The 22,123-nt window shown below is 47.0% G+C and overlaps 1 protein-coding gene across 1 annotated transcript in view; it reads right to left on the reverse strand.

Annotated features, from left to right (window-relative positions):
* Positions 1–14,837: 14,837 nt before the first annotated feature.
* LOC129381193 (uncharacterized) overlaps positions 14,838–22,123 on the reverse strand; it is a 42,575-nt gene continuing 35,289 nt past the window's right edge. The window contains exons 4-6 of the mRNA XM_055063865.2: positions 20,740–20,982; positions 16,252–16,329; positions 14,838–15,605 (exon numbers count right to left, since the gene is read on the reverse strand). Of these exons, the coding sequence (XP_054919840.2) occupies positions 15,336–15,605; positions 16,252–16,329; positions 20,740–20,982 (591 nt within the window). The 3' untranslated portion in view covers positions 14,838–15,335. The remainder of the gene's footprint in view (positions 15,606–16,251; positions 16,330–20,739; positions 20,983–22,123) is intronic.

The raw sequence follows: 22,123 nt of genomic DNA on the forward strand, positions 1-22,123 counted from the left end.
TCTGCAAGACGCCATCGATGCCGTTGAAAATTATTCTCCAAGGCACGGGACTTCAATGTTCCCCCGACAAATCGAAGCTCCTCCTATACCGCCCCACGCTCCATGGACGCCCGCCACTAGGATCTATGCACACACGCCACTACGAGGAAATCTAACTCCACATGAGGGATGGTGGAACCATAACCGTGGTTTCCATTATCCGAGTCCTCGGCATGACCATCGAAGCCAATGGCGTCAACTCAATGGCTCTATCCAAGATATTCCGACAGACGGCCAATACGTCGCGGCTGCTGAAACGGGTGGGCAACCGGCGACAGGGCATGAAGGAAGAAAGTCTCAACCGCCTTCTTCACTCGTTCGTCTTATGTCACATCACGTACGTCGCCACCTTCCACAATTGGTACAAAGCAGAAAAGACTAAATTGGACATCATTATACACGGCGCCTACAAGCTAGCCTTAGGACTGTCACGCAACACCAGCACGGAACTTCTACACCAATTAGGACTCCATAACACCTTCGACGAATTAATCGAAGCACAGCGTCGGTCTCATCTGGAGCTTCTCACTCTCACAGAAACGGGCCAGCACATTCTAACTAAAGTCGGCATCACCTACCACCGTCAACATGGAGACAAATACCTGATTCCACGCGACGTACAGACTTGGCTACATGCCGACGCTATCCCCCAAAACATGCACCCAAACTACAATAAAGAACGTCGGAAGGCAAGGGCTGCCTCTTTCATTAAAGCCTATGGCGACACCACGGGCGTCACGTTCGTCGGCGCAGCTGAATATCAAGACGGGCACCGCTTCACGGCTGCTACTACAGTAGGCGGTTCGCTCAAACATGCCGCTAGCATCGTGATCCAAAGCTCCGAGACGGCCGAGAAAGTGTCCATCGCCCTGGCCACCCTCGATCCGGACTGCCACACCATCGTGAGTGATTCCCGCACGGCAATCAGCAATTAGACCAAAGGTCGTATTGCACAACAAGCACTACGCATCCTACACCAAGCCTCTCACTCACCCGAAAACCAAATCCCTCTCGTCAGGTTCTCAGCGCACGCCCGCGACATGTATCAGCCAACCTCAACGAGGTCGCACACTCCGTAGCACGAGGCGTTGTCAACGGTGGCGGAGACAGCGCAAGTGCCCCCGCGGAACGCGATCGCCTCACCAGCTACAACGACCTGACAAAACCATTCTATCTCGAAAGAAGAACCTACGCCATCCTTCATAATAACCTAAACAGAGCACAGGCAACCACCCTTCGCCTGTTACAGACAAACACGTACCCCTCACTAACACGTTACCACACGATCTACCCAGACATCTACCCTAGTAACACTTGCAAGATCTGTAAGACTCAGGCAGCATCACTTCCCCACATGCTGTGGGAATGTAAACACCAATATCCGACATTTAATACTGTAACTCTCTCGTCGAGATGACACGCCGCCCTGCGCAGCTCCCACCTCGACGTCCAACCCTGGGCTACCCAGAAAGCCTGCGAGGCGGCGAAGAGGCAAGACCTCGACGCCCCCACGTGGGAGGCTAGGCCCAGCCAACTAAACTGCTGTTTTCAATAAAAGTTTGTTCCTCCTCCTCCTCCTTAATGTGCAGTTCCCATGCACGTTGTTAATATATGGCATGCGAAGCAATTTCTTTTTTTTTTTTTTGCATGTGCCTGGCTATCCAGCATGGTTTGTGATTTCGCGTAACGATGCCAGGTTGACCAATGTTGTCTGCAAATTTAGTAGTGTGTGTGGGTCGCGAGCGCATGTGTGTTTGGCGGCAGCAGGACGACGGCAACTACATTGTTGACCATCCTGGGACGCCAACGGCATAATTTCCAAGGTAAATGTACCTGGTAGCGAAGCTTCCATAGAAGCCCATACGCTCAAAACATGGCGGTTTATCGGCCGTTCATGTGCCTCAGCGCCACCTGTGTGACGAGGGAACACTTTCGGCGGAAGAAATTGTAATGTGACGCCATATTTGTTAAAAATAGAAATGACGTCCTTTTGTTCTCAAAGGCACAAAATTTGTTTTGGTGGCCTGCCATTAGAGCAGTATATTCAAATGGCCCGTCATTCGACTTAATGGGAGTTTTGAACTTTCAGCGCGGAAAGCAATGCAGCAGAAGGTCAGCCGTACGGGTGGCGAAATCACTGCACTGAGCATACTTTCTTTGGAGGCCAATGAAAGTTTTGGGTGTAGCGTACTGGTCCCATCGTCAGACGCCAAGCCCGTCAGCCAGCGCAGCCGCACGAAAACTGCTGAAGTAAACAATTATCTGGCGGTCATAACTCACTACTTCTGACTGAGCAGGTAAAAAAAAAACGATAAAACTACCCGCGCAATTGAATTCAGACAAACGTCGACAAGCAAAACAACGCAACGTGTGAGAGGGTGTGGGGGAGGGTCGCATTGTTACGGGCGAACTTTACGAGAGTGCCTTTCTGCACACTTCAAGAGCTGCATTGTACTGCAGTGGTAGCCGCGACATCGCCTCCTCTTATAGTGAGCGCAGAAAAGAGGTATTTATTGACATTGATAAAGAAAAATAGAGTTATGCTTTCTTTTCTGGCCACGCGTAAATAAAATTGATTAGGCATTTTATTTTTGTTCATTGAATATACTGTGACGCGTTTCAATTAAACACATTTATTTGTTTCCCAACGTGTATTCCCGCCTCACATAGTCGCGATGCAATCGCTGATGCCTTGCTGAGGTCGGCGACAATTGGTTCTGAACCGCTTTTCGCCCGAAGCTTCCTGACCTATTTGCATCGACCTTGTAACTTCTACGCCGGCTGTTCGACGCGAGCCAACGACATGGCGATTGTCGACACGGGAAATGCGCACGTAGAAATGATTCCGTTGACGTCATACGGTCGTAGTCGACGTGGTCGTCGGCTTGCTCTTGTCGTCACACACACACGTACGCTCGCTTCACACACACAACTACTTGCTTTGCGCAAACGCGTTGGTCCGCCTGGCAAAGCTCTGCGGAACCGCAAACAATGTTGGATAGCCATTTACTTTCAAAATGCTTCACATAATATCGATTTCCACAGTGCGTGGGATCTGCATAATTTTTTTATGCAACCCATTTTTACTTTGCTGAACTAGTGATTGACAGACTGTACAAAGGTTCAGTATCAAACTTCTTTTGAAGCTGGGCAAGGACGGCGCAAAAATTTATAAAGTGTTGGAAAATATCTCTTGATAGAGTGCCTAGAACAAACAAAAAATTCGACTGAGACACTTAAGATTGCTTACATGTGGGAATGCGAAAGGATTATAGTAGCTTTGAGGAAATACTTTTTTTCCGCGCGATCTTTGTCCGCACAAGCTCTCGCTTTCGTTTTAACCGCGCCTCGACAAGGCCAAATGAAAACGCGCCAAGCGCCTCAACGCGCTCGCTTGCCCGCGAGGAGTTGATAAGTCGAAGGATCGCTCAGCGGTATTCAATTAGACATTAATGTTTTTTTTATACACTTACTTTATGCACTTATGACGTGGCGCCACCTCCCACCCATTGGCTGCGCCGTCACGAGCACAGTGTGACAACAGGCATGTGATATCCAAGCGCAGTATCGCGGTTCCGCGCAACGTCGACAGATCGCATCAATGTGGAAGGCCTTGTCGCTGCCTCATGAAACTGCGTATGGAAAGTCAGCGGCGCTCTATATGGCAAAGTGTCGAGGCCTTCGACTTGGGGAACTTCGCCTGCCGACCACGTCTTCAGTAGACTCCCGATGCATGTCCACGCCGCCCCGACATCTCCACCAGTCTACCAGTTCCTGCGGATACCCACCACTCACTCCCTCGCAGCGCGCCGGTTATCACGTAATGAACCGGTTGGGGCACTCGGGAGAATAGAAATTCGCTCCCCACCGCCGCATAAGCGGAGCCGCAGCGGAGGTGGTACTTGCCGCCATGTCGAGAGAGATACACGTGCATGCGCTTCGAGGCAGTTAAAAAAACTGAGTGGGTTATCTTCATCTAATACCTTGGGTGAGAAAATGTTTATGTTGTTTTGTCGCAATCCTGGGTTGACATGTCGACTGTTACCACCAAGTGGTAAACAAGTGGCACGGATACCAGCGACATATAGAGTTCAGTAGCTACAGATGGTGAGCCCTTTCCGGAGAAACCTTTACAGCGAAGCTGTATTGCGGGTGAGCTCCACCACAAGAGAAGCTGGCGCTGCCGTTGGAGTGCCGTGGTATGAGAGATCACGTGGACACAGCGGCCGCATCGGCTTCGGAAGTGCCAAAGCAAGCTGTAAACGAAAGTTTAATGTCCCAGACGCGCTGCGGTTCTGGTTAAGTGGAGAGGTTTTTCTGCTTCAGATGTCTACTTGACAACACTCGAAAGCGCTATAATCGGTAGTGGCTACCTTTGAAGGCGTCCAACATGATAGGCTACTGCTCGATGGCGCACGGCCGGACGTAAGCCTGCACAGGCACTCCCGGGACAGGAAGCGGTGTGAAGCTTGGATCGCGAAACTAGCAAGCAGCCATCGGCTACAACTCGGATGTGCAGCAAGCAATACCGCGAGGAATATTTCTGCTACGGCGTCGGGGCTGCGATGTTCAGTGAGTAGCATAAAGCATAAAAATTGTAACAGCGCAAACACATGCGACCACAAAGTACCAAAGACGAGACACAAGCGCTGACAGTCAGCGCTTCTGTCTCGTCTTTGGTACTTTGTGGTTGCATGTGTTTGCGCTGTTACAATTTTTATGTCAAGTATGCACCAACTCGCCCAGAAAGAAGTTTTAATGAAGCATAAAGCACGCACTGAGATGCTCGCCCTCCCGTGCTGCCCGGCTGATGTCATGAGGCTTTGATCGACGAACATGTTGAAGCTAGATACTGGAAAGTTCACTAGAATGGAAAGGGAATGGAAATGGTAAGAAGCACATTAAAAAGAGGCATGGCATATGGTCACGTTAGTTTTAGCACCAAACAATGAATGTATACTGGATTAAGAAAAAGAAGTAGCGGGAAATTGCTCGGTGAGAAGAGCGATAAATATACAGTGCAACGCAAGTTGAGAAATAATGATATTGAAACGTCCAAGCATTTAGAAGAAACGGAAAAAAAAAAATTGAATCGTCGCGATGGCACATCACAAGTGACCGTAGGCGTCGAAGTCCCTAGTTATAACGAAATTATTTTTGAACAGCTATAGTAGCGTCCAAGCAACAATGGTTACTTCTGTACTGTCAAATCCTCGAATGCTGCAGCCTAAAACTCACGGCACGGTGCGAAAACACGCTCGCAGCGAAAGCGAAACATTGTACGCGGACATGGATCCAGACGCGCAGTTGGTCGTTGCGAACCCGTGCGATCGCTGCATTGAGGCTTCAGTCTGTTAAGCTCCATTTGGTTATACACACAGCCCACTATAACAGCATATGTCTCATAGTTTGTTCTCAGCGACTGCTTGTCTTTTACGCAAGAAACCGATTCGGGGGACTTCATCGCGGCGACCACGCGCAGTGTATGTTCACTATATGTATTCGGTAAAGAGATAGCGTCCTGTGCTTTGTTTGCGCAATATTATTATTTTGACAGTAAAAAACTTCTGTGGTTTCGAGACTACTTACAGAAATGTCTAGGACGGCTCCCTCGTGGTGTTTTTATTGAGCGCCGACAGCCAAACGCGTCGCGTTATTCCTCATACTACGCAGGCGCGGCTCTTCCGACAGATGGCGATTCCGTAAGTCCTTGCCACCAATAGCTCTACTATAGTGTACTAGGAGGAGGTCGAGTGGGCCGGGTGGCGCTATCCCGCTGAGGCGCCGCGTGTTAAAAAATTGTGCGGAGGCGTTCCCAGCGAACTGGATTGGGGCGGAGGCGGGCTCCGCAGTTTATGGAACGTACTTTCGCTGCGGGTGCCGAGGCCGATTGCGCATTGTACGCTCTTGAAATAGTGCTTTATTTCAACTGCAAATTTATGTTGACACCAGTTTGCCAAACATATACATTTCAGGCATGGATTATACAACACGACGTTTTCAATTTTGCTGTCTTTATGAAGTGCGTCGGCTGCTAGCGACAGCGCGTTCGTTGCGCACACGCCCTGTTTTTTGCTGTAGAGTGCTTGTACAGTAAAATTTTTTACAGCGAAGCTTTCTACAGCTGGGAAAAATGTCAGCAATGTTGACAAAAATCATCATGTTGGCCGATCCTGGTGACAGGCCAGAAAAGGTCCAAGCTCAATGGCGCTTACCCCTGTGGGCTCGGGGACCTGTAACACACTTTCGAACTACCCTTGCCACATGTGGAAACCAAAGGGGTCCCAGGCACAAGGGTAAGAACAGTTCTTTTTGAAAAAAAATTGTTTTGCACTACTTCTTCAAAAAGGACTGTTAAAAAATTGTCGGTGCCAACCGCCAAGCGCGCTAGTGCCACTGACGTGCGTTCGTCATCGTCGTGTTCTTCCACAGCTGGCTCCGTTGCCGCTCATCATTCCAGCGTAGAATTTCACTTCTCTTATGTTGCCGTAATGGGGAGGCAGCGTTTACGGGGGTAAGAGCCATTGCTTGAGGTGGTATGAGCCATTCATTGTCTTAAGTGACAAACACATAATTATTTAAATTAATTAAATTATGAGGTTTTACGTGCCAAAACTACTTTCTGATTATGAGGCATGCAGTAGTGGAGGACTCCGGAAATTTTGACCACCTGGGGTTCTTCAACGTGCACCTAAATCTAGACAAACACATAACAGAGGCGAAATACGAATGTGTGTGCGTACCTATATCGCCACGATGACCACAGGTTTAAAAAAAAATTAATTATGGGGTTTTACGTGCCAAAACCACTTTCTGATTATGAGGCACGCCGTAGTGGGGGACTCCGGAAATTTTGACCACCTGGGGTTCTTTAACGTGCACCTAAATCTAAGTACACGGGTGTTTTCGCATTTCGCCCCCATCGAAATGCGGCCGCCGTGGCCGAGATTCGATCCCGCGACCTCGTGCTCAGCAGCCCAACACCATAGCCACTGAGCAACCACGGCGGGTGACCACAGATTAGGACAATAAATATGTTCGTACCTGTGTTCCATATTATGGGTCACCTCTGTGTCGTGCGCGGAACAGCTTCGCTGGTCATCCACCTTCACAGAGTGGAATGGCTCATTAATATTTTTATTTCTGTATTTGCTTTGGCTATTGTCAGGTGGCTACCAATTGTAATTTTAGCCCGGTGAACTGCTGTCTTCAACATAAATTTCTAAATGTAACATGTAATGTTGTCAGAGCAGCCACCGATCTGCAGAATGAAGCTGCGTAAGACAATTTCATCGTGTTGTTTCACACTTGCATCTTGTTGGCGGAATATTAAAGAGCACGGACAATAATCGACGAAATCATTATTATAGCGAAATAAACCAGGTTTACTAAGTGCGCTGCGCGGATGACTAAATTTCTTTGGTTGGTCTGGCAAGCTTCGTCAAATGTGCGAGCAGGTGAAATGAAGTAGAAACACGCAAGTCTCGTCGAATGCTGCTTGCTATTCACAGCGTATGCGATTCCTGAATTCACTATTAGATGTGATGGAATAGTCGTTTCTGTTCGAATGTAACGCATAACATTACTTGGAATTCTCGAGGGCGTGTCCGATGCAAGCGAGGAGTGTTCCAAATGAATCTGCTGCTGGCGAGTCGTCGCGACTGTTGCGCAGATGCCAGTCTCTGAGCGAATTAACGCACAGGGTTTGATAACTTCTGCTTGACACGTCACTAGCTGCCACTCAACAAACGCCCCGTTGTTTCGGGGCAGCCTGTAAGCTTGCTAACTTTATTCGGGCAAGGAAGTTTTATATTGGACAGCCTCATTATGTTTTCATCACATTAGAACTGAATGGTACACGTTGTAGCACACTTATCTCCTTCAACGAACAAAGCAAATCTGTTTATATATACGTGTATATGAGGCATGCCGTTCCTTAAACTGCTTTATTATCGTGGTTATGTCAGTGCACTAGATACCCGAAAGTAGCCGTTTAAATATACAAGCTGCTCAGTTGAACTGACGTATATATATATAGTTCGGAACGGCATTGCATGCAGGTTTGATATATAAGATATGCATAACCTGTTTTTGTGGGAAATCCGACCTGAGAATAATTTCATTTTGTTTAAACCTCTAGAAAAGAGCCGAAGGACGCACCTGTCTTCTTAAAAAAAATAAAGAAGTTCCGAGGTTGTAGGTGGCAAAGCAAAAATACATGATTATGAGGCAACCGCGGCGTTTGAGTTTTCACCGCCTAGGGTTCTTCAACAATCACCTTAATATAAGTACGTGAGTGTTTTTCCATTTCAACACTATCAAATTCCGCGGCCTGAATTTAACCCATGAGCTCCAATTTAAAGGTCCATTGTCATTTCCCCTATTGCCACTAATTAAACTACCGCGACGGCAAAAATTTTAAAGCGGCTTGCCGGAGAAAAGATTAGTATATAGAATAATTAAATGAAACTGTCTTCGTCGCTCGAGGTCCGACCCAATAAAAGACCCCGTACCAATTACTCCGCACTCTGTTACGCGAGGAAGACGCAAACATGAACGGAATTTTGCGCTGCATTTTTTTCTCTCAGTATACTTAACGTAAATCTGAGAACAGCGCAACAGTGCGCTGGATGAGGCAGATAGGTTTTATTAGCCGTTTTTCTTTCGTCTGCGTTTCGCAAAAGCTACTGAGAGAAAACTGCATGCGCAATAATACACACGAGAGACATGCTGCTTGAAGAACAAGCAAAATAATTGTTCTCCAAGGTGGCTACAATAAAATAGCATAATGAAAGCCGATACTGCGACCGCAATGCACACGCAATCACCGCTCGGCATAAAAACACCCAAAGGTATTTATTCTTAAAACATGAACACATGTCATACGTAATTGGGAACACAATTTGAGCGGTCTGGTCGCAAACACCAGCGCGTAAAGCAGTACGCAGGGCCCCACCGAGCAGAATCACCAGCAGTTTCCAACGGCGTGACCTTGATGCGGCCCAATCCACTTCGATCGCACCGCTGCCACAGTATTTTTCGTCGTCGGGCGCCTCACTGCAAAGCATGCGCTGCTCCGGCCGCTAGTTCCACTCAACTGTATTCTAGTACACTTGAGCTCTATCTCCCAAAGCATCTGTCTTGTCCGTAGCCAAAAACTCAACCAATTAGCGAGAGGCGCGCGCCGCGTGCGCCGCTGGGTTCCTTGCAGCACCACTAGATGCCGCTCGCCTCCACGCATGCGCGGCAGTGGCGGCGCCGGCCGTGTGGGGGAAAGAAAAAAAAGAACCAGAAAGCTCACCTTCGCGCATAACGTTCGGCGCAAGCGTTTCCCAGTAAATATTACGGTTGCATAAGCTGCAGTTTCCGGGAAGCAGCAACTGTAGCATACGAAGCAGGGAGAGACATAACTACATGTAAAAGGAGAACCCGCCTAGCAACTGGGAACTGGCTGGCCTCCTGTCAGCATGAGGCTAAATCCGTTCCTGTTCTTCATGCAGTTCCTCCTTGGCTGGACAGTGATGGTCGGCGCATTGCAAGATGCAGCACAGCCGCTCATCATCGCTACCGCCCCTCCTCTAGATTACGCACATGACTGGCAGCACCACAACGACACCTGGGCGTCATCGCACCGTGGACTATCGACGTTACCCGCAGCTATAAAGAGCCCGCCTTGATCACGACAGTTCACTGGGCACGTCGGCTGGCCTCCTGTTAATATGAGGCTAAATCCGTTCCTGTTTTTCATGCAGGTTAGTAACGAAGCTCGTACTTTGAAATCGGACAACCCGTGCTTTTTCTAGCTGATGTGCCCACACTGTCTTTCCATTCTCTGTTTGAATGTTCGAAATGAACTATCGCTACTGATGTTAAGTGGGGACCTGGAACCGAACCCTGGTCCCACGGTAGACCAACAACTCACTGAGTTACTTAAAGGACAAAAAAGCATCCAAAACGGACTCGACGAAATTGAATCCAAGGTTAATATTGCTGAGGCAGCCACATTAGCTATCATAGAAGTTAAAGCTGAGGTGCTTAGGCTTGAAGAGACTATTCGAACTATGGAAAGTAAGCTGATAGAACTAGAAGACCCATCCAGGAGAAACAACATTATTGTGTTCGGTGTAAAAGAGCAAGATGATGAAACGACGGATGATTTGACTGAAAAGGTGGTTACGGGCGTTTTCAGCGAGACCCTAGACGTGACTGTTTCTTCGGTCGAACGGATTTACAGGATAGGCCGCAAGCAACTCAACAAACGCCGTCCCGTGATAATAAAACTGATCGACCACCATGAAAAGATGGCCATATTGAAAAATGCAAGCTTAAAGGGAAAGGTGTCTCGATTTCGGAAGATTTTTCAGCCCCAACAAGACTAAAACGTCAGAAACTCTGGCAGAGCACCTCAGAATTAAGAAAAGCAGGCGGCAAAGCCCAGTTGGTCTACAACAAAATTAAAATTAATGACGAACTGTTCGAATGGGATGCTACAGAAAATAAACGGGTTCCTGTTAGAAAGCCTGACGTCAGCAAGAAGCAATGAACTGAAACTGGCTATAAACAACCATTTCGTTGCCTCAACCTTAATGCCCGTAGCATTATGAATAAGTCCGAGGAAATATAAAGCATCATTCTTACGTACAAACCACATTTAATAATAATAACCGAGACTTGGCTGCACAGTGAAATCAGCGACGATGAGGTAACGCCACCGGGCTATCAAATTCACCGCACGGATAGGAATTCCCGAGGCGGTGGTGTCGCCATTATCTTTCAAGCAACGCTACACGTCGAGAAGCTTCCTGGCGCACCTGGTATCGAGAACGTAATCTTAAGTCTTTCTTGATTACCTTAGTCTCGTAGTAGCAGGGTTTTACAGGCCGCCTAACTCGGGTAATTCCTTTTTTGAGGAACCTAATGAATTTTTATGCGCTAGCAAAAGTTATTGGAATTTGATTCTCGGTGGCGATTTTAACGTACTGTCCATAAACTGGAACAGTAAATTCCCCGACCCCTTATGCAGCTCTGCCGAGCCTTTTGTTGATATTATCCTTTTCCATGACCTAACACAACTAGTTACCGAACCAACACGGATACAAGGGGAAACCATGTCTATTTTAGATCTTTTTTTTGTCAGCAATAGCATCCTTAATCGCAGTCCGAAAACGTATGTTCTTGAAGGTATACCCGCCGTGGTTGCTCAGTGGCTATGGTGTTGGGCTGCTGAGCACGAGGTCGCGGGATCGAATCCCGGCCCCGGCGGCCGCATTTCGATGGGGGCGAAATGCGAAAACACCCGTGTACTTAGATTTAGGTGCACGTTAAAGAACCCCAGGTGGTCGAAATTTCCGGAGTCCTCCACTACGGCGTGCCTCATAATCAGAAAGTGGTTTTGGCACGTAAAACCCCATAATTTAATTTTTTTCTTGAAGGTATATCCGATCATAAGATGGCAAGCTTATATGTAGATTTGAATTGTATAAAGATAATCAAGAAACAGGCATCTATGGTACCGATTTTTGCGCGTTCTGATGATGTGACTATATTGTACCAGCTTGATATCTCGTTTTCACAATTTTTTGTCCTCTCTGAGTCTCGGGAAATTTTCGTTGAAGACTTGTGGCTTTTCTTCAAAAACCTTGCTTTAAGGTGCATACAAGATTTCATACCATTCCGAGTGAAGTGTGTGCAACGCTCAAACCCATGGATGACTAAAGACATTGTACGCTTGGGACAAAAGACGAAAAATATCCGAAAGAAACTTCGTCGTAGTCCCTCCGAAGATACCGCGCAAAAACTTTCCAAAAAGGCTAAGGAGCATTATCGCAGTGTAACTATGAAAAATTTTCTTCTTTCGTCCCCGGCAAAATTTTGGCGCCATTTCAAACAAAGAAAAAAGAGAACGATATCGAATCTATGTGTTAATGGTAGACCTGTTACGAATTAATTTGCCATTGCGAGTTCATTCAATGAATACTTCTGTTCAGTGTTCACGAAAGATGACGGCAATCAGCCACACTTTACACTACCTCACGAATGCCCTGCTATAGGTTACGTATCAATAACTGAGGAAGGCGTTTTCTCGCTTCTTTTGAAAGTGGACAGCGAAAAATCTAGAATAGACGGCATACCGAATGCCTTCCTCATTAGGTATGCCGAATGGTGCTCGAAATATTTAACCATAATATTTAAAGAATCCTTACGGCGAGCGGAACATCCACATGATTGGAAGTATGGAAGAATTGTCCCCGTTCCTAAATCACAAAATCCCTCACATAATGCGATATACCGGCCTATCTCCATTTTATGCACATGTGTGAAGACACTTGAACACGTCATTTTTAAACATATATCGGAGTTTCTTGAAAATAACAACCTGATCGATTCCAGACAGCATGGTTTTCGCAAGAACCTGTCAACGGTAACACAGTTGCTCGAAACCGTTCATGATTTTGCCGCATCATTAGATAAGCAAAGCCAGGTAGACATTATATTCTTAGATTTCGAGAAAGCCTTTGATCGCGTGTCCCATCCTAAACTGCTTGTCAAAATGAAATCAATATTCAAGAACACTACATTAATATCCTGGATAGAAGCATATCTTTCATTGCGACAGCAGAGTGTTTCCATCGACAGCATTAGTTCCAGTCCGGCCCCAGTTTTGTCAGGCATACCGCAGGGATCCATCCTGGGACCACTGTTCTTTTTACTTTTTATTAATGACATTACTCAAGACATACCAGTGAAAACTAAGTTGTTTGCTAACGATTGTATATTGTATAATGCAATTCAGTGTCCGAATGACCAGCCTCTTCTAAATTCATCTCTATCTAAAATAGACCGTTGGTGTTCTGAGTGGCAAATGAAGGTAAATGAGAAGAAAACCGTATCAATGACAATATCAAGAAAACGGATTCCCTTACACTTGCAATATTCAATAAATGGCCGCAGTCTTTCTTCAGTAGAATTATAAATACTTGGGTGTCATGATCACGTCTTATCTCAGGTGGAAAACGCATATTAACTGCATAAAAAAAAAAAGGCAATGTAGAAGCTTGGGTATCTAAAACGTTCCCTACGTCAGTCGACAGAAGAAATGAAGTTACTGGCATATAAAACATTTATTAGGCCGATTATTGAACATGCTTCCGTCTTATGGGACCCATTTACTGAAGTAGATTTAAGAAAACTCGAAAGTGTCCAAAGAAAATCAATAAGATTCGTCTTTAATTCATACAGCTGGCACATATCTCCGACTCAGCTGCTACAAAAAGCTAAGTTAGAAACACTTCAACTAAGACGCCATCGTGATAGGTTGAAATATATGTATTTAATATATCATGGCAATCTGCGTATCCCCAATAAGGAATTGTACATTCAACAGGTGACTCGTCGTTCCACACGAGAAAATCACTCGAAAAAAGTTAAAGAACTCACCTGCAGAACCGATTGCTTCAGTAACTCATTTTTCCCTCGAACTATTCGAGAATGGTAGCGGCTCAGTGCACACATTGTCTAGGAACCCACCATACAGTCATTCGTAAGTGCTTTATAATTCTTCCATCAGCCCTCGTTTTTCAGCAACACTTATCATCTCGCGACATATGCTATGTTTCTCCCGCAAAATGCTTCGATAAGTGATGAATTACAGCAGTTTGTCATATCGTACGACGCGCATGCGGAGCTTGAATGGTCCGTGTTCTTATCTAATTTTTCCTTGTCAAGCACTCTGTCAATATCTCAGTGTACAATTTTATATCTGTAGCACGGGTTTGTATTCAAGTGACGTGCAAACTATCAGTCTTTCGCTGCTTTACAGTGCGTGGTGCGAGCCTTGTGTAATGTGTTCTTGTCTTCTTATTTTTGATCATTTCTTCATGTGTACTGTAAACTCTTGCCCACGGCCTTCTCTGACGGCTGGTAGTATTTATCAAATAAAATAAATAAAAAACTAATTTGTGTTGTGACCGTGCTATTGAAAGCCACGTATAGTGAGAACTTCTGAAGAGCAGTGTGCATACGAGGCGCGGTGAAAGGGTGGTTAAGTGCATTTCTCTTCTCTGTGGTCCAGTCTTTGTAGGTTGACCAGAGAGTGGTTGCGAAGGCTGTTGAAACGTCTTAGGCTAATAATTAGGTAATGTGTATGTCAATGTCACCATGTGAACACTTTCAAACCACATCGTGATGGGTGAGTAATCTTTTTAGTTGCCGTTTACACCTTCGCTGTCCAACCACTTTCACAGCATGGATTGGAGACCCTTCCTTTTTTTTCGGTTGCGCACGCAAACGTGATAAACTTTGTGCCTTTCTGATCACTGATCACAAAGAGTTGGTTTGTTAGCATCCACGGTAGTCCAGTGGCTATGGCGTTGACCGGCTGAGCTCGAGGTCGCGGGTACGATACGGGCCGCAGCGGTCGCGCTCCAACGCCTTCCTATAGGGACACAATGCAAAACCTCTCGTACACTGTGCATTTATTGCACGTTAAAGTACCCGAGATGGTCGAAATTATTCCGGAGCCATAATCAGATGGTGGTTTTGTCACGTAAAAGCACAAAAGCAGCCGGCCAACTGCCTCGTTGCTTTGAGACTTGACATGGTTTAAAAGCACTAAAACGTCACATAGGCAGAGGTGCACAATGCGGTCTGACTAAACAACTACCAGCAGGAATTAAACTGCACAGAAAATTCGGGTAAATTAATATAAAAGTGCGCAGGTGGTACTATATCGTACAAAACTGCATGGGAAAATTGCCCGATGTAAGGAAGTTTTATGCCTCGCAAGGGTCGCTGCCCTCTAGTGTAATGTACCACATGTGAGCTACTCGTTTGAGAACAGTGCACGCCAGCGTTGTGCAGACGTACTCTCTTTCTATGCGACAGGTTGTGATTCGCTTTGTCTACATTTTAAATGAGCCTTTATTATTTATAAATGCTAAATATTATGTAGCCTGCAGCGTCCCTGTTCCCGACGCAAACGTCCTGTCTAGTCTTCACATACATAGGTAAACCTGCATCTGTTGTGTTGCGTGACTGGACTCCTTAACGCTTGACGTCGAGGAAGAGAAACGCCGCATCTGCGTAGGAAATTACAGTGAAGGAAATAATGAATCAAGGTCCAGGATAGCAGTACCAGTCTATAAGAAAGATAACAAACGAGGATAAAAAAGGGCGCGATGCCCACTGCACGTGAGTCATGAAAGAACGGGATGTGCACGCGAGATCCGCACTGATCGAAAAGGAGACAACTCGCGTGTGGCGTGTGAGAAATTTTGTGCTACACGCCGCAGTCAATCTTAGACCGATGCCCGGGACTTAATCTTGGAGGCCTTCTTCCTCGGTGTCTTGTCGGTGAGCGCCGGCAGCAGCCTGAGCAACATAACGGTGACCCTCCCTCGGCCGGGGGGAGTAGCGGTGCCGTCCGATGCGATAGAGCGCACCTCCGCCACCGCTTCCCCACCGAGGCTGATGACGGCTACGTCGTGGAACACGCACCGGATGTGCTCCATCACGAACATGTCCATAGGTTCTGTCTGGAACACCACCACGATCGTGTTGCCAACGTTCTGGAGGAAGAGGTGATGGGTTTCATGACGTTCACTTATTCGGTTAACTACTCAAAGTAACTTCAGCTGCGCGTGACTCTTGCTTGCGTAAGAGACAGATTTGCCGTCGAGTTTTACTATGCCACCGCGGCCGCAAAGTATGCCGTAGTCTTTAGCGGGTTGGAGGAGAACTATGGTAAGGTGCATGCATGACGTGTTTGCAGCATGAGAAACCCACTTAGCTCTGGAGTGAAAAAAAAGCAAAGATGTGAGAATAAACGAATTGTACACTAGTGGTGGGTTTGAGACGACTTATGCCGGAACTTCCCCCTAAAAGTCACTGGAAAAATTCACAGTGGCTTTGTTCTCGGCATTCCTCTCTATGTTGTCTTGAACCCAAGTGGCAACAAAACGAGTAATACTGTCCTCACAGCCCCCGACAGCGCAAGTTCGCTTGCCCTCTTAATGTGGTGAAATCAGTCTAAAGATTGGCTAGTTGCTTACCTGACTACGTGATTGATCGATCAATTAATGAGTCAATTCGTCGCTCGAATCATAATCAGAGTATTGTAACACTCAGTTATAAGTGCATTCATCTTATTATTCAGGGATGTTCTTTTACTTCCAATTTTAACGACGGACAAATATTGGTGCAGTAGCTTATTACCTTGAAGGCGTCTCTCAAGCTGAGGATGCACTCCAGACTCCGACGTTTCATTCTCGCCAGGAGCGCAGCAGTTGTAACCTGTAAAAATAGAGTTCGGCTGCATGCGACCTGCGCACACTTCTGGGGCGCGATCGGAGATATTTTGTTCGATACGCGTTCTGTTCAGTTGCTGCAACGTCACAAAGTTGCAGTATGCAAAATTTGTGACAGCGGGGCGGAGAGAGCAGCCAATCAGGAAGCGGTGACCTCCCCGGAAGTTTACTTCCGTCGTTTGTCGTCTGCTTGCAGACAGTATACTACAAAACGAAATGTTTCTCGTCTTCCAAATGAATGAAATCGTTACCTAAAAAAACGTATTTTATCTTCTCAAGCCCAAACACGTTTTCAAATAGTAGTACGTGTCACTACTGCAATTTATAACTATTAGGTTCTTTGCGTCGTCCCTAGGTGGTGTCGCGCACAGCGAGAAGAAAAAAGAAAAAGAAAACGACGGGAGGAGTGGCGCACTTTTCAAGGGACAGCGACAACATTCCAGTGGCTCGCTGGCACCAATGATGTTGTCGATTTATCTGTACAACCAACGAATTATTTGTTTCGAGAAACAAAAACGACGCCGGAATTCACTTTCTGCCATTTCTTCAAACGCGTTTCGCACCGCCACCCGCTATCCTCCTTCCTCTAGAAACGCCAGCGCAACAACAAAAGTTCCCAACGGAAGCGCCATTTTCTCGAATTAAACTATGGATTGGATTCAAACGTGCTATTCCGCAGCCGAAAGAAAGCCGAAAAGGCCGCCTGTTGGATCCAATCCAATCCACCAGACGCGCCATGCGAAGCCGTATGATCGCTCCAAACTTCTCAACTCCCGTCGCGTTCGGACGAAATGCTCGGTGGGCGGATGATTGACAGGAGCGTGTCGTCATTTTGACGTCACCAAAAACGGGGCGGCGCCCCGCGGCTGGCGACGTCGGCGCGGAGTAGGCCAATCGCGCGCGCCGGTAACCGAACGAACGCGCCGAACAACCATCTCCGATCGCACCCCTGGATTCCATATCTATTTAAAGCGCCGCTGAACCACCCCTTGGGCTTGGTGAAAAAATTCTGCAGATAACATAGGCTGCTGTGAACATGGCAGTCAAATGTTGCACTCGTGCGCGGTGCATGGAGATTACAAGCTGTGCGCGAAGTTTTCTTTTTTTTTTAGATAGCTAGTAAATGGACATTCCAGGCGAATCGCCACGTCACCATCGTCATCGCCGTAATGTCCCGTAAAAAGTTCATTTGCGATAAGATCACGGCCGCGTGCCGTGTGCTGTAGCTGCGAGTTAAAGCGTGCGAGGGTGAGCGGAGAAGGATGTTGGCTTGATCTCGCGCCCGCAAGGACGATAAGCGGGGAGGAAACGCGCCGTCTTCCATCGCGTGCAAAGCAGCAGGGGAGGGGGGGGATGCGTTTTACTCAGGCCGTAGTTGAGCGCGGTTGCATGGGCCCCATCTTCAAAGTAATCTGCTATGGGTAAAAAGTCTAGGCACGCCGAGGGCTAATGGCTTCGTGTTTGCTATGTTATCGCCGGTTTGTTCGCGTTGAAGCGAGAGGCAGTATGGCAACCGCGAAGAGCGTATTGGGCGATTGAACTCACACAGGTACATACATATATCCTACGTAACTTGGAGCCCCACCCTATAATTGCCGGTCATCAAGGGTTGAGTGCCCGGTCGTTGAACCTGAATAGGGCTGCACGCGGCGTGCTTCGGGGAAAGCAGCCCTCATTCGTGTAGGAAATAAAACGCTCACCCACGGAGGAAGTAAAAGGACAGGCTACAGAAATCTGAGCTCTCTTCCCCTCTCAACTTGCCACCTGATGAACACAGACGCCGCAGGAGTAACTACGAAAACACCTCCACATTTTGACGGGGGGGGGAGGGGGGGGCTCTTAGGTGATACTACTTCGGGTTGGATCAGTGCGCTTCTTCCTGCGGTTCTTGTGCGTAATACTCGATGCAGTGAACGAGACAGCCTGAAGTAAGCGAAAAATATGGCTTCAGATTTCGATAAGGATTACCCACTTGCAAAAAAATCTAACTATCGTCTACTCATGCTCGGCCACGCCGGCCACTCTTGGAACGAAACTTCGGCCACACTGCTTCGCTGTGTCGTAGCCATCGGTTCTCGCTAATTTCGATTAGTTTTGAACACTCAAATAGCCTTGAACCACGGTGAAAGTTAAGCCAACATCACACGTACACTACGCCTGGCGCGACTCGCGAGAAATGGCAGTGAGCATCTACAAGGCAGGCGTGCCAGCGGGCGCTAACTACGGGCCGCTCCTGGCTAGATGTGCTTTGTATTGAGCTATTCATAGCGCTTCAGAATGCGCAATCCGTATTTGCCTACTACTCGTGCAGGTCAAAGCCACTTCCGAGCACGAGCACGGTCAGATTGCAGCAGGCGAGCGGGCACTCCAGCCTTACCGTGCACTTACAGTTGTGCGCAGCTGTGTCTACTGCGTAGCGTAATACAGGTTGTCCCACATGACTTGAGCCAAAGTTTTAAAAATGAAAGGCACTCCGGACGCCAGTTGAACCGAATGCATAATGTTGGCTCTGGCCGAGAGTTACTCAGGCTATTTTTTTTTATTTTCCCCTTACCTAACGGATTAGTTACGTTTAATTACTCAACCTTTTATGTATTGGCTGCAGAACCTAAGTGTATTACACAAAGTTGTAAAGAACATTGAGAAGCCTCTCAACCTCTCTTCCGTCTTCATTAAAATTCAGTTTGCAAAGTTCTTTCGATTTTGGAAATCACGGGGCTCCAACATCTGGTGCAGCTGCACGTGGTACGAAGAAGATGCACGAATTGGTTGATCGCCAGCTTAGGCAAATTAATTAATTTAATTATGGGGTTTTACGTGCCAAAACCACTTTCTGATTATGAGGCACGCCGTATGGAGGACTCCGGAAATTTCGACAACCTGGAGTTCTTTAACGTGCACCTAAATCTAAGCACACGGGTGTTTCCGCATTTCGCCCCCATCGAAATGCGGCCGCCGTGGCCGGGATTCAATCCCGCGACCTCGTGCTCAGCAGCCCAACACCACACCTACTGAGCAACCAGCGCGGGTTCGTGACGGCCTTGGTGCACAAGTGTGAAGCCAGACGCGGCCACCCGATACTGCGACACGAAGCGATGCGCACATGCGGGATGCGAGATCAAAAAAGAACGTCTGGTAGACAGTAAGTGTGAGAAGGAGAGCAGACGGGGCCAGTGCGAAAAGAGTCATCATCTGAAGAAGACATGCGTGACCTTCCTTGAATATAGCCAAGGCATTTTTTTACCATTAGTTAGCTTTGTCCTCGTGTGATTTATCCGCTGTTAATCGAATCCTAAGGTTTAAAGTTCTAGCATCACCCTTCGATTCGAAAACTACTACAAGGTCATTTGTGTGCAAAGGCAAAATAGTAGCAGCCTTCATCACCTTCCATCGTTCCCACGTGCTTCACTCTTTCCTTCTTTCAAGCAGAATCAAAATGCTGCTTTTGTCTTTTTTTTTTTCGTGGCCTTAGACGCTTTACTGCTTTGGCAACGCTCGGCCAGCATCATGCATTTGCATCGTCCTGCGATAAGAGCCGCATGCCCAGATACCTACACCAGGCATAACTCCCTGGCGCGAGCCAGTCTCGCTGCAGCCGACCTTGTTCATCCATCGCACGCTTGAGAGCAGCACAATAACAGGGCGCAAGTGCCCCGTCACGTGGTATTTTTTCATATTTCGCCGCCTTTCTTTGGAACGCGGAACAAAGGACCATGTGAGATACATCGAGTTGGAAAGAATTTATTGAGAGGTTTCTCAAGGTGCTTTACAACTTTGCGTATCACACTTGGGGTCTGCAGCCAATACTTAAGAAGTTAAATAATTAGACATAAACCAATCATTTAGTTAAGGGGAAAATAAAAAAATAGCCTGAGTAACTCTAGGCCAGTGCCAACATGATGTATTAGGTTCAACTCGCGTCCGGAATGCCATTCATTTGTAAAACGTTGACTCAAATTATGTGGGACAACATGTATATGTATTAAGTCTGTGCAATAAACAATCACTTGTAAGTAGCTCTGCGCCTTCGTCTCCTTCTGTCGTTCTTCGAGCTCTTTTGGGCTTTACCTCACGTTATGCAGTACCAACTATAGCACACCAGTCTGTTCCTTTGAGTACACACAAATAAATATCCCAATAGCACTGTTCGTGAGACAATCTTTCAGCAAAGCATGATGTTAAACAAATCAGCCGCGAAGGTAGTGAGGCAATGGCAAAGAGCACCCAAAAAAGAGAAGCTTTGTGATTTCGGCCAAAGTGGCGCACCACACGCTCGCTTTAGTGTTACACTTCGGGAATTCCAATACGTTTCTGATGAGTATAGGATTACATTGAAAACCGCGATTACTACTTTGGCACCCGCTTGCTTAGATTTGACGCCAGCCAACAATCGTACCTGTAGCTTGTGGCCCGTAGTCTTCTCGACGTAGTAAGTCGTTATGCGCCCAGTGTCGTCGAGAGGCACACTGAGCTTCGATTGGAAGGTGAGCACGCCGGGGGATGTGTTCTTGAAGCACGCGACGAGGGTGCTGCCCCGATCACCCAGCACCCACCGCCGCAGGAACTTAGAGACCCGGCTCAGACTGCCAGTGTCGGACTCGGAAGAGGCGAACTTGGCTGCGCACTTGTTTCGTCTCCCCTTGCCATAGACGGAAGCAAGAAAGCTCGTGATTTATTCAGCTGTGAGAACGCAGAACGTGTCTTTCTGCGTATCCGATCTCCATAGATCGGATACGCTTACTTTCTCATCAATACCTCTTCCGCACACCTTCAGTTTCGCGCATTAAAATTTTTGTAACTAGCCGCAACTTATTCACATGTAAAAGCGCAGTTCTTTCTCCGTGAAATACCGTAGGCCCTCAAGAAAATGGCCAATTGATTGAGTTTGCGTAGATCCGTGGTGTGAAAAGCGTGAAGGGATAAACAGGAGTGAAAAACACGTGACGATCTTGTCCTGCGTTCGTCAGTCGTCTTTGTACATTAGCGCTTTCCTAACCATTTTCCAAAGCCCAGATGCTCTCGCATAGCGTAGTGTATCGTTCTATACAACTCGGAGCGCTGAAGCTGTGACGCTGATCGGGCCTGTCTTGATTTGCTGCACGAAAATCGCTTTAGAAATAGCGGGCGCAAATGACCCAACGTGTCCTATAGGCAGCGTCAGTGACGCCCATAACGCAAATATAGGCTCATTTGTCGGCTGAGCGGTATAATCACATGTACAAGTTTGGGTCCGCTCTTACTAATGCGCCCTTAGCATTCAGTGGCCGACGTATTGTCGGCAATAAAAAAATAAATGCTGCTGAACAGTATTTTTCGTCAGAAAATAGTGTACTGCCACCTCAACAATAGGTGTAATGGTGTGAATAATAGTGATTAACTAGAAGAAGGAACGTCGTAATAACCATCAACATGGCTTCAATTTTGTTTGTTTGCCGCGCAGCCTGTTTCGAAGGCGCTTCTCTGGCTGTGTTTGTTCGTATGTCACTGTACAAAGACATAAATCTTGCACTCCTGGGATTTGTCCAGGTACATTTTTTTAACGATGACTTTTCGGACGGTATTTTGAGTGCTAGCGTATTGGGTAAGCCGGGAGTAGTATGACCGAGGCAATGTTACATTATTCATTAACTTTATTTCCAAGTCGCATAATGCGCTAGCGCAATTGATTACGCTTGACGTATCATTGAAAAGAAGTTCATCGAGAATACGGCCCCATTGCAGCACAGTGTCATTACTTGTTGCTGAGCTGTAGTTGATTTGTACTTCTTGCAGAGCAAGAG

The sequence above is a fragment of the Dermacentor andersoni genome, chromosome 1 (genome assembly GCF_023375885.2).
Source record: "Dermacentor andersoni chromosome 1, qqDerAnde1_hic_scaffold, whole genome shotgun sequence".
NCBI classification, from domain to species: domain Eukaryota; kingdom Metazoa; phylum Arthropoda; class Arachnida; order Ixodida; family Ixodidae; genus Dermacentor; species Dermacentor andersoni.